Below are 13,712 nucleotides of genomic sequence, written 5' to 3' on the forward strand. Positions count from 1 at the left end.
TATTGTAAAATTCATTTTTATATCATCATCAATTTTCTGAGAATATCCCCAAGAGATGTTCAGGTTACTATGACAGCACTACATGATTAAGTTTACATTATCATTAATCTCCTATCAACAGTTTTCCTCCAAATTAGTTTATTACTTGTAAACACTCCATATTTGTCATATCTAACATTTCATACTTGACTGAATCAATCCACCTAGACCTTGGTCTTCCTCTGGGTCTCTTTCTTGGCATCAAATACCTGTTTTGCTAACCTTTCCTCACCCATTCTATGTAAGTGGCCATACCACCTAAAATTAACTCTGCTGACACATTCTTGAATGCTGATAATGTCAAGTTCCTTTCTAATATTCATTTTTAATATGATTCTGCCATTGATGCCATCGGTTCACTCTCTTCATTTTTTTCAGAACCCTCATATCTGTGGTCTCTAGTTTTTGATCAAGTGCTTTATTTCTAACCCAACTCTCAGATCCATAATTTAAAACTGGTTTGAACATGGTCTTGTATACTGCTGGTTTGATGTTTTGGCTAATTTCTTTCTTATTCCATATAAATTTATTCAGCTGGCTACCCACCATACCAGCTTTGCTTATTCTGCTATCTATTTCCAGATTTAACCTTCCATCTTTACTAATAACTGTGTCTAAATAACTGAAATATTTTACTTGTTCTATAGGATTTCCATTCAGAATGCATCTGAAGTTTTCTATGCTCCTGCCTATTTTCATAATTTTGGTCTTTCTATTGTTGAGTTTCATACCAAATATATTACAACAGTTATTCACTTTAATCTGGGCGACGCTCCATCCAGCATGAAATCTCATTTTCTACCATCATATACATTTGTGGTTTAAGCCAATAAAAAGTACAGTTTGATCGGCTTAGTTCCAAATTGCCAGCTCATCCTTGTTTGTTCAGTACCCAGTAGATACCTACTAACAGGGAACACCATGTGAAGGTGAGGATTGGACATTAGGTCAAAAGTCCCAGCTTATGTCTCAATCATATCAAACTTCCAATCTGCCAAGCTCTGAAGACTATATTCTCTCAATCTGTTCTCATGCTCAATATTCCAGAGTCCTGAGACAGTCTTAGTTATTTGCTTCTGCACTCTCTCCAATATTTCTCTGTCACTGATATAGCCAGATGGAGAGATCTGTGCACAGAAATCCGAATGAGACCTAATTAGTACTTTGTCGAGTGGAACTATCACCTCTTTATCCTTACATGTCAGCATTCTTCACATTATAGCAGTACTTTTTGGAGTAATTCTTACAACTTTTGCAGTGTGGCCCCTGAGCTTCTGTTTCTTATCTACTAAGATGCCCAGATCCCTTCACTTCTGAAGCCAAGTTCCTCCAATGTGGTAAATTTCATTCCATCTTCTCTGACCAAAATGCATAACTTTACACTTAACAACATTGAAATGACATCTCCATTCTTCAGCCCCAAAGCACTGCTCTATTCAAATTCTCTTATAATAATAACACATCAATCAGAATTTCCTGACATTGCTCTTCCTAATTTAGCATCATCAGCAAACAACTGATTATCTCCTTTCACACTGTAAACTATATCGTTTGTATATAAGTTAAACAGCAGTGATCCTGGACCATTGTTAAACTTAACTCCATACAGAACTAACTTTGTTACATTTTATAATAGGGCAACTACCATATTCAATGGGAGAGATGCTTATTCAGTGATTTATTTGAATTTTGCTCAAGTATTTGATCAAGTAAAATCAATCATGCACTCACTAGCAACTACTGGCCAGTCAGCTTTGTAACCAAGCTACTAAATGACTATCCAACCCCATCCATTACATCTTCTTTCTCAGAAGTTCTACATAATTCTATGATTCATCCTTTTCACTTCTACTTTATTTATCTTCTGAATGTTAGGAATGCAATCTAACATCGTCATAAGTAATTTATTCTGGTTTCTGTCCCTTTCAACTGTTCAGCCCACTGCACATCAACAATCTGTTTATTTAGTTTATTGTAGTTCCCTGCTAAATTAGCTGTATCAAGACAGTGTTTAAACTAATTTTAACTTATGGCTCTGAGAGCTGGGTTAGAAGTAAAACACTTGACTAAAGACTAGAGACCACAGATATGAGAGTCCTGAGAAAGATTAGGGGTGTGAACAGATGGCATCAGTGGCAGTATCATATTAAAAACGAGGATATTAGGAAAGAACTTGATATTGTCAGCATCCAGGAATGCATTAGCAGAGCTAATCTCAGGTGGTATGGTCACTTAAGCAGAATGGGAAAGGAAAGATTAGCAAAACAAGTGTTCTCTGCCAGGTTGGCAGGAAAAAAGACTCAGAGGAAGACCAAGATATAGGTGGAGTGATACAGTAAAAAGTGCCTTAGAAGACAGAAATATAAGACCTGATAATATTGGGGTCTTGACATTTAACAGACTGATTTGGAGGAAAATTGTAGATAGGAAGTTAGTAATGATGTAAATTTTTCATGTTGTACTATCGTATCCTGTACACCTCTTGAGGTGTATATCAGGAATTTGATGATGATGATAGTACCTTGCTTTGCAGGGAACTCTACACACACATCTCTTGTTCCATGAAGCCACCACATGATCATTCTCCCCAACTGGCTGCATTATGATGACAGCTATTATCGCTGTATGAGATGATATATTATTAAATCTAATCCTAGTGTCCCATGTGTTGCCTTAACTACCTGCTGCATAAGATAATTGCTCTTGAGTAACTCAAGAAACTATATTTTTACTCATGCATGATATTTTCTTCTTCCACTCAATACTTTCATAATTAAAGTCACCCATTATTATAATCTTCTTGTCGTTCACCAGAGTCATCTGTCCAAATTTCAGAATCTTCTCCCTCTGCATTCCCTTGTCTGTTCTGTTGCAGTATTCCACGAAACATATATAGAATTTTTGCTAACTTCAACTTCACACCAAATGGCTTCAAAGCCACTATCATTATTGCATTCTTCAAGTTCCACTTTGAGAGGACATGACTGTTCTGAAATCATCAGTAACACCCCACCTCCTCTTTTATCTTTTTCTGTCCCTGCGTAAACTGCTATAGCCATCACATCCTATTCCTGTAAGTACATCATCCTCTGTTAACTGTGTCTCACCTACACCAATGATTTGTGGGCTGACTAACTGTATCAAGGCCACAAACTCTGCACTCTTATTCCTAATAATCCTTGCATTGGTATATAAGCACAATAGCTTTCCGCTGGCTCCTTTCCTTCCTGCAATTCCTTATCCTATCATTCCATTAATTTGACTGTTAATCCTACTGAGACAATCCTTGCATTCCTATTTAGTGTCCTTTATCTCACAGTTTTGGTAACTTACACTCACAATCCCACCATCTAGTTTCCATTTCCCTGATTGACTACATGCTCACTTCCTCTCATCAACAATCTACTCAGGTTCACTTCCACTCTCACTGAAATGCAGACCATCTGTAGCAGACAGCTCTCTGCTACCTTCCAATTTATTTCACACGTGAACAAACTCAAATCCTCTCTTCCTGCTCTAGCTATCATGCTATTTGTGATCATTGCTCTCATCTTCACTATCATACCTTGGTAACACACTCACAATTTTACCACTTGCACTCTTTACTTCACTGTCTCTAGCAACACTCAAACATTCACACTTCCTTTCAAGTCATTCCAAGCACTACACTCAACTCCTCTGCATTTCCTCTCCACCTCACAGCCTCAGGGTCTCTTCCTATTGTTGCTCCTCTCAGACATACACTTGCCACCTCCATTTTCATATCTTTCACTATAGAATCACCATACCACACTACACTTCTTTCCACTGTTCCATTGCAATCATTCATCTCTGGCTCATCTATCACTTTCCTTCTTATATCTCCAACTACCAGTCTCTTCCCTAATTGTCATATCTCACTCTGCACATATCTTAATTCATTCCTTAAACTTACCAATTCTTTTCTGATATCCTCATTTGTGTTCACATCTTTCGTGCTATCTTCTTTATCATCCTCATTAGTTTTTCTACCATTTCACCATCTTTTGCATCTTCCTCTGTCTTACTACATCCTGCCATGTCATTTACTACATGTGTACTATGCTCACTAGTCTCAACTTCTGCTACACATTTATATCACTGTCACCATTCTTACTACTGTTGATTCATTCAGCAGATCGCTCATTTGCTTTTTCGAAATTTTTTTACTACTTGTTCACTGCTCTTTTACAGTGTCTCTCTTTGCTATCAAACGAGCACCCCATCCTTCTCATTGCATTCTCGCTATCACCTTCAGTTACCAATATCTTGCTGCCCATCAAGTCTACATTCAAATCATACCTTGCACACATCTGCCTTTTATCTCCCTTAAAAATCTATAATTTATCAACATGATCTAATGAATACATGTTGCACACCTCACATTTCACAAAACAACTAAAATCAAAATTTAACTCTTGTAAAGAAAGAACTATTACCATCTTTATTTAACTAGTTACTATACTTCTCTCTAAGTTTAATGATTTTATAAACAAACTCAAACAAACAAGTCACATGCTATGGACATTGCAAGCACACAATGTCTATCACAATTCTTACACATAAACACACAGTTATCAACAATTAACTAGTCAAAAAAAAAAACTTATGAACCAGGAGCCTTCTTTTCACAAACCTATCAGCAAAACACCACCTGGCATTCAAACTCAGCTGTCATTAGAGGTGGTTTATTATTATATATTATGTGGGTTTTGTCTGTGGATATGTTTTTGCTTTTTCCCCCTAACACCAGCTGATAAGTCCTGTCTATTTCAAATTGTCATAAAATTCTTTCTATTATAAATAAGATTTGAATCTAGGAGTGTAATCTTTCCCAGGAGTGTAAACATGCCAAACCCACTTTGCCCTAAAAGCACTATTAGTTATACTTCTGATTTGATTGGGTAATATATTTCTTTAATTCACAACTTTCCATTATGAGATGGGGAAAAAAAAAAGTACTCCTTATTACTTTGCAACCAATTGTTAGGTGCATTTTGTATAATGCATAGTGTAAGACTCCTATCCTGCTTATTACATGCCTGAAAAAAATTTCATGTTTCATCTATTGCTGTCATGAGACATCAATAGATGAATTTCTGAATTAACCAGTGCTTAGTTCAGCTGTCATACTGATTGGTGTAAAAGAGATTTCTGATCTTTTGTACATCAATCCAATTTGATAATTTGAGTGGAATTAACATGAAATAAGTAGTACTTTATTTTTGCTATCTGCATGTCCACATAACAGTCTGCCAAGCAGAATTATTATATACTCATAACACTTCTACTGTGGTTGGTTGAAATTTAATAAAATTAGATTCTTTACTAAATTATCAAATCATTTCACTTATTGTTTAAATCAAGCATTTTAGTGGCAAAATTAGTGAAAAGAATTTGAAATGATACAGAATTATATGCTATAAATGATCATTTGTAGCTCATAATTTTGCTGATGCTGTGGGAAACTTTCACGCTATACATTTCTATAGCACATAAGCCCAAATTATATTTTGATTCAGTTGATCACTATGATAATAAATGACATACTATACAAGAATGGTATTGCATTCTTTTGGGTATTTTACCTGTTTTTTTTTTTATGCCATTCCATGAAAAATCTACACTCTGTTGATCCTTTCTAGCTTTTATATTTCTGTTGTGTTGTCACCACCTGTTTATTAACTTGTGTAATTGACATTCTTGCATAGCCAGTGTATTGCTGACTTGTTAGTATCTTAATCAACATTGTGATGTACTTCTGTTTTTTGTAAGGCCTATTGACTGGTTCCACACACACACACACACACACACACACTTCATCCTAGCAATCAAGAGATATTCTAATCACAGCCTTACAGAATTCAGTAATATTTTCCTTGCATTATTTGAAAGTATAACTGAGTGACTACTGTGAATGCAAAACTTTATTTAATAAATAATTAAATCACGCACAACTACCAATATTTTTCAGGTTTAAGTTAAAGTAGGCTTGTGAAAATGGATTGCATCTCTGCTTTACCCAACAGGGTGTGTGTTCAAATGCCAGTATTGAATGCATGTTTGTTAGATTTTTAGGTGGCAGATGATTTCCATCAGCATCACTTCACCACCACTGTTGCGTTGGAGTCCTGAAATGGATTGTCATGGTAAAAAAAAAAAATAGTTCAGCAAAAACACATATTCAAAGCTATCTGTGGGTTATGCTCTTCATATTAATCACATTCATATTCATTGGCTGAACATTTGACACTGTTTTGAAATTTGTGCGTTGATTTTAGTTTTTTGTAAGGTTCTGGAGGACTTCTGCTATCAGAGATGATTTAACTCTCACATAGTGTATTGTGAATTTACTTCATTTTGCATGGTGATTGAATGCCAGGGTGTGTGTGTGTATTGTGCTAATGTAGCTTTTAGTTATCTATTTTTTTTATTTAGCTTTACACATTTTAGGTGCATTTTGCAAAATGAGTTATCTATTAGATTCATTTGAAGAACCATCCATCTGCCTGCATGAAAATTATTCTTGAACTCTCATTTTATTGAAATTTTGTATTGGGAATCTTACTGTATTCTTTATTTTTTGGAAAGAATTAAACCAAGAACCAGTAATAGAAAAAATAAAAAAATATAAACATAAATGGATGGAACACGTTCAAAGAATGAAAACAGAAAGATTACCAAAACAAGCCTTAAAGTACAAACTAATAGGTAAAAGAAAACCAGGACATCCTCTTAAACGATTCAACGATGACTTCTAAGGCCGGAACAGGCCATGCTAGGCCTAAATCTTTGATATGCATGATGATGATGATGATGATGACGACAGTATTCTTTATTTCAGTTTTTGTTTCATTTGGGCCATTGGTGGAAGCAAATTGTTTCTGAAATCATAAGGCAGTTAATCCTATCTGCAAGTTATGGCTGTATAATTGTATGTGTTCTTCTGGCTGAATGAAAAACCCAAGTTTCCAGAAGGGATAAAACCTATCTCCTTCATATGATATCAGATAATTCACCTTTAGTTGAAAAGTCCTGATAATGGTTCTTTGCATCCTAGACAGGATTCGAACCCAGGTCTTTCCAGTCAGAGAGTATTGTCTATACTTGACTGAGCTACAGAAAGCTCAACTGATATGGAGCAGTACTTCAATTATATGTGATTTGACCTTCAGACCATGCCTTTTGAATTATACAGGGCAGCCACTAAAGCTTTTATACCTCCATATTTAAGCATTTCTGGTCAAAGGTCAAATATCATATGATTGGAGTACAGCTCCATACCAGTCGAGCTTTAGGAATATTTAGCAGTCTTATTATTAAGTTATCTTATGTTTTCAAAACATAAGATTTGGAGATTTTAAACAAATTTAAAAGTTTGTTTTAAAATTCCCTGATTACTCTCCTTAGAACATAATTTTGTTTTGGTTATTTAACATATAATTTACTAATTTTATGTAGATATGCTTTATAGTTAGACTTTTTTTTTTCCCATCCCTTTTACACTTGACTCATTTTTAGTTCTGTTGGATTGGAACATGAAATCAAATTAAAAGAAGAACTGAGTGCTCTTGGCATTACTTTCATAGGTAAGAATTTATTCCTCTCTTTCACATATCCATGATTTTGATTATTTTAATCATATTGATTAGAATAGAATTTGATGATGATTAGAATAGAAAAATTAAAATTTCAGTTTCTGATATTCTAAAGGAATATTGCAGATTTGTGTTAGAATCTTGCTTGGTATTTAACATCAACTTCCTGTACATCCTGCAATTCTGAGTATACATTTGCAGTATAATTATAACCTAGATATTACTCTGTATATATAACTTTCTGCAGCAAACTTGTTTATAACAGCTGTTGAAAACTCTTGAGTTAAAGCGATAGACAGAATGCTTTCTGCCATGTAGCAAACTATCCTATAATAACAAACTATTCTGATTTTTGTTATTATAAACAAACATCAGACTGTCCTTAAAAGTTTGCTATAGCAATAATTGACTGTATAATGTATGTGGAAACAGAGGTGGATGAATTGGGGATTCTTATGATATTCAAGGGAACTGGCAATACCTTTTGACTAGGCTCTTTAATTTAAATCTTAGCTCTGGTAAAATTCCAATGGAGTGGAAAGAGGGCAAAATAATTCACTTGTATAAGGGATGTTCTAAGACTGCAGTAGCAAATTATAGACCAATCAGTATTTCAGGCGTGGTGGTAAAAGTACTAGAAAAATTGGTAAAAAAGAGAATTCAAGAATGGGTAGATAAAAATATAATACTGTATGAGGGTAAACGTGGCTTTATGAAGTGTCGGTCATGCCTTAGTAATTTATTGACTTTTTATAATAGAATAACAGCTGAATTTGATAAAGCAAAAACAGATGAAGGATCTCAAACAAAGCCATTTGACAGAATATCAGTGGAACTCTTTTATGCAAATTAGAACAAATGGGAATGGACATGACACTGGTTAAGTGGATAAGAGGGTGGCTGCTGGACAGATATCAAAAAGTGATTTTTTTTTTTTTTATATCTGTCCAAAAAAGGGGCAGAATCGAGGCAAAAACAGATGAAGGGTCTCAAACAAGTGGTGTGTTGCAAGGTTTGGTGCTGGGACCATTGCTGATTAATTTGTACATAAATAATATAGGAAATAATCTGAAAGGAAATATTCAGTTGTTTGCTGAAAATTTGATGGGGTGATGTGGAGAGCTTGCAGGATGATTTAAATAAGCTGTCAGTATGGACAAAAGTTAATGAGTGTCAGTTTAATGTCGCGAAATGTAAAGTTATGCATTTTGGGATAAATAGATTACAAGCCGTGTATCATGTTGATGGCACTGTACTCCAGGAAATAGATGAAGCTAAAGATTTAGGGGTGGTGGTTGTAGACAGAGTTAAGGTTTTAGAGGATATATTGCTAAAATAGCCCATAAGATTACTTAACTATTGAAGAATACATTAACAAGTAGAGACAAGGAAGTTGTTATTCCTCTTTATAAGGCCTTGACATGCCCACATCTTGAAACCCAGGGGACCATACAAGTCTGGTCCCCTGGGTTTCTTGGAGATGAGGAAGTGGAAGTGAGTGACGAAGATGATGAGTGGCCTGTGGAATGTTCCCTTTGAGGATAGATTGATGGTGTGTGTGGATTGCAGAAGTTGGTTGATAGGAGAAAAAGAGAGGATATGATAGAAATATTTTAGTTGCTTTAAGGGTTTTATAGGATAGATAGATAGATGCAGGGGAAATATTTCAACTTGGCTAGAGGGACCAGAACAAGGGGGTCTTCATTGGAAGTTGAATAAAGATGTGGTTAGTAGAGGTGTGAAGACTGGATTTTTTTCTTGGAGAGTTGTGAAAGAGTGTAATGGGTTGCCAGAGTCAGTTGTGAGTACTCTGTCTGTGAATGGGTTTCCTGTGATGAGTCTTCATCCATGGAGGTACCCATATAATAATATAATGTTTAGGTCACACCATACAGATTTAATATTTCACAGTTCTGTCACATGAGACATTATTGCGTGTTTTTCAAGATTGACCAAACTTTGAGATCCTTATTGTGAAGAAATAATGAAAGTGTGAAGAAAGAAATAGTGAAGAAATAATGAAAATGTAAATTTTCATGATTTCATCACTATTTATCATAAAGTAAAAATCTAGTCTCGGCAACCTCTGTTTTTCCAAAATGCAGCTTGTTCTTCCCAAGTTTTTTTACCTTCAGCGGTTAATCTTTTCTCAAATATGGTTTGCTTACTTTATTCCTTTAATGCTCATTAGGGAAACTCCTCTATAATTCGCACATTTAATTTTAATTTATCATTAATCACTTTCTGATTAATAGTTTTAATGGAACATGTGCATTAGATATATTAAAATAACTTTCACGACTTACACATGTAGGAAAAACTATATGGAATTTTATTCAAAAACTCCAATATATTTCATCCAACATTATGGACATCATCAGGGAGACACTGTTAACTACACACAATAATGAGTCATAGAACATGTATATATTAGCTCGTGTCTCAATTGCAGCTGAAGTATATGATACTACACTAAGGGTCAAAGCTGTATAACTGAGAGGAGACCTCCACATAGCATTTAAAGGAATGTAGAGACATGACCAGGGCTTCTGCCCTAATGTCCAGTCCTCACCTTTTCATGGTGCACCCTGTTAGGTATCTACTTGGATACTGAACAAATGAGGATGGGCTGGCAATTTTGGATTTTACCAACCAAATTGTATTCTTATTGGCTTAATCCATAATATAAAATGATGGTACAACATGACAGAATTTCATGCCGGCTGGGGCACCACCCGGTTAAACAAGGCCCCCCCCCCGTTGTTTTCACCAGGGAACCTTGTTGAACAGTCAGCTACTGGAACAAATCCTAAAACACATCCCAACTCAACATCACCAGAGCCCCCGATTGGTACTATCAACATAAATATTTAAATGGCAAAGAGATGGAGCTAGCCGAGGAATTTGATAAGTACCAGATCGACATAATAGAGGTGAGAGAAACAAAAAAAAGGCCAAAACTGGTGAGATCTTTATGAGCAATGACAATCATGGAAAAGGAGGAGTAGCCATACTAATCAACACTAAATATGAGGCTAATCTTCTTGAATGGCAGGCGATTTCAAGTAGAGTAATGTGGGTAAATATCAGAATGGGGAACCGGACAGTGAGACTTGTCATTATTAACACCATGTTCCAACATAAAAAATGTGCAAAAATTCACATGGAGAGAAGAGACAAGGAATAAGAAAAGTCTCATTGACTATGCTGTTGTTGATATTGATGTTTTCTCACTGGTGCAGGACACTAGAGTGTACAGAGGATTTGAAATTAGAAGTAATCACTATTTAATCTTGAGCAGGATAAAATTGAATTTCATATTGAAAAGAAGAATATGTGAGAAAGTTTCAAAGTGAATAAAAGTTGAGCAGTTCTCAGATGTGAACTGTAGACTAAAATACATAAACATTATTAAGAAAAAAAATGAAAGAATTTGTGAAGGAGCCAAACCTTGGAGATTCAGTGGCAAAACCTGAAGAAAACATTGATTGATTCAGCCAGCGAGACATGTGGCGAGGTTGTTTTCAAGGATAGAAAAATCAGAATTCCATGGTGGACACAGGAAGTTAGAGGCAGTGAGGAAAAGAAGAAAACATTTCAAAAGTTCCTGGCAAATAAGTCAGCTTGTGCTCTTAGAGAATACAGAGACAAATGTAAGAAGGCTAAACACTGTGTAAAACTAGCTAAACAAAAGTCATGGGAAGACTTTGGTAAGAACATAGAAAATAAATACCAAGAAGGTGGCAAGATATTCTGGAGGTTGTTGAAGAAGCTCAGAAATGGAGGAAAGAGTGCTGTAAAAGGAATTAGAGATGATAAAGGTGACATGAAAACTGGAGAAAAAGATATCTTGGAGCATGGAGTAATTACTTTGAAAAATTGCTAAATGAAACAAGCAGTGATGACAGAACAGTAGTAAAACACTGACCAGGCATGCAATTAGGAATACATATCCATACTTGAAGTAGAAAAAGCTATCAAAAGCCTGAAATGTGGAAAGGCAGCTGCAGTAGATGATATTCGACCAGAAATACTCAAGTATGGAGGTATAAAAGTCTTACAGTGGCTGCACTGCATAATTCAGAAGGCCTGGACCAGAGCGATGAATTCCAGGTGGTTTGAGTAGATCTCTTAGTATGAGGAGGGGGGGGGGGGAAACTGAATGTGAGAATTACAGAGGTATTTCCCTACTGAGTGTTCCTGGTAAGATTTATGCAAGTGTACTTGAGAAATGGTTGAGAATGATTGGTGAAGAACAAGCTGGATTCGAGCCAAATAGAGGCTGTCAGGATATCAGATTTTCACTTTACGACAGATAGTTGAGAAATCATGGGAATATAACGAAGATCTGTATTTAAGTTTTGTAGATCTGGAAAAAGTATATGACAAGGTGCCATGAGAGAGATAAATTATTCAAAATGCTACAGTGGTATGGTATCAGTGGGGTATTACATCAAGCAATACTTAGTTTTATTTGAGTTTCCAGAGCTCTATTCCAGATGATTGGAGTAGAGCGCTCATAGTACCCATATATAAAAAGGGAATGAAAACTGAATGTGAGAATTTTTATTTTATTTCATTTATTTTTAATGTTGGCTCATATACGAGAGGTTGGCTGGTCAACCTATAGTACTTTAGTACCGTATGTGGGTAGTGGGATGGGAAAGGAGGAACTTATTAACATTCGATTTAAAAGCCTGTATATTGTATTCTTTGGGAAATACATCAGGGGGAAGACTGTTCCACAGTACAGCAGTAGCAGGGATGAAGGAGGAGGAAAAGAAACTTGTTCTGTGGGTTTCGAATTACAGAGGTATTTCTCTATTGAGCTTTCCTGGTAAGATTTATGCAAGTATACTTGAGAAATGGTTGAAAAGGATTGTGGAAGAGAAGTTTGGTGAAGAACAAGCTGGATTCAGGCCAAATAGAGGCTGTCAAGATCAGATTTTCACTTTATGGCAAATAGTTGAGAAGTCATTGGAATATAACAAAGATCTGTATTTAAATTTTATAGATCTGGAAAAAGCATATGACAAGGTACCAAGAGAGAAGCTATTCAAAATGTGAATAGCTGTATGGTGTCAGTGGGGCATTCTATCGAGCAATACTTAGTCTTTATTGAATCAGCAGTTAGCATTGAAGTAAGTACTGGAAAATGGTTTAATGTTAAATCTGGTGTCAAAGGATGTACATTATCCCCCTCTGTTATTCATTATTTATATGGATCACATTATGAAGGAAAGTGGTATTAAACCTGATATCAATGCAGATGATGTTATACTTCTAAATAAATCTGCTACAAGTCTGCAAGATTCCATGACTAAATTGAAAGCTGTTGTAATAGATATGGAAATATATTATGAACTGCATTGTGAATGGAGAACCTATGGAACAAATAAAACATGTCTGCTACTTAGGCACGATTTTTAATGAAGATGGTAAACTAAATATGGAAATAGACAACAGAATCAACAAAGCTGGTATGGTAGTCAACATGTAATAAGAGAGAAATTAATCAAAACACTAAATTAGCTGTATACAAGACAGTGTTAAAACCTCCAATTTTAACTTATGGATCTGAGAGCTGGGTTAGAAGTAAAACACTTGACCAAAGTCTAGACACCGCAGATCTGACAATCATGAGAAAGATTAGGGGTATGAACAGATTGGCATCAATGGAAATATCATATTAAAAACGATTATATTAGGAAAGAACTTGACATTGTCAGCATCCAGGAATGTGTTAGCAGAGTAATCTCAGGTAGTATGGTCACTTAAACAGAATGGGAAAGGAAAGATTAGCAAAACAAGTGTTCTCTGCTAGGTTGGTCAGAAAAAGACCCAGAGGAAGACCAAGATGTAGATGCATTGATACAGTAAAAAGTGCCTTAGAAGATAGAAATATAAGATCTGACAATGTTTGAGTCATGACAAGTAACAGATTGATTTGGAGGAAAATGGTAGATAGGAAGTTAGTAATGATGTAAATTTTTCATGTTGTATTATCGTATCCTGTGCACCCCTTGAGAGTACATGTCAGGAATTTGATGATAAGTC

At 35.5% G+C, this 13,712-nt stretch overlaps 1 protein-coding gene across 2 annotated transcripts in view; it reads left to right on the plus strand.

The window, feature by feature from the left end:
- Nucleotides 1-13,712, plus strand: part of LOC150102209 (CDAN1-interacting nuclease 1) — a 108,380-nt gene that overhangs the window by 70,374 nt on the left and 24,294 nt on the right. For both annotated transcript variants that reach the window (XM_090399474.1, XM_090399475.1), the window contains exon 8: nt 7,579-7,646. In XM_090399474.1, coding sequence (XP_090255600.1) covers nt 7,579-7,646 — 68 coding nt within the window. The remainder of the gene's footprint in view (nt 1-7,578; nt 7,647-13,712) is intronic.

This window comes from Typopeltis vanoorti, chromosome 10 (genome assembly GCF_054136105.1).
Source record: "Typopeltis vanoorti isolate ZY-2024b chromosome 10, IOZ_Tvanoo_1.0, whole genome shotgun sequence".
Lineage (NCBI taxonomy): Eukaryota > Metazoa > Arthropoda > Arachnida > Uropygi > Thelyphonidae > Typopeltis > Typopeltis vanoorti.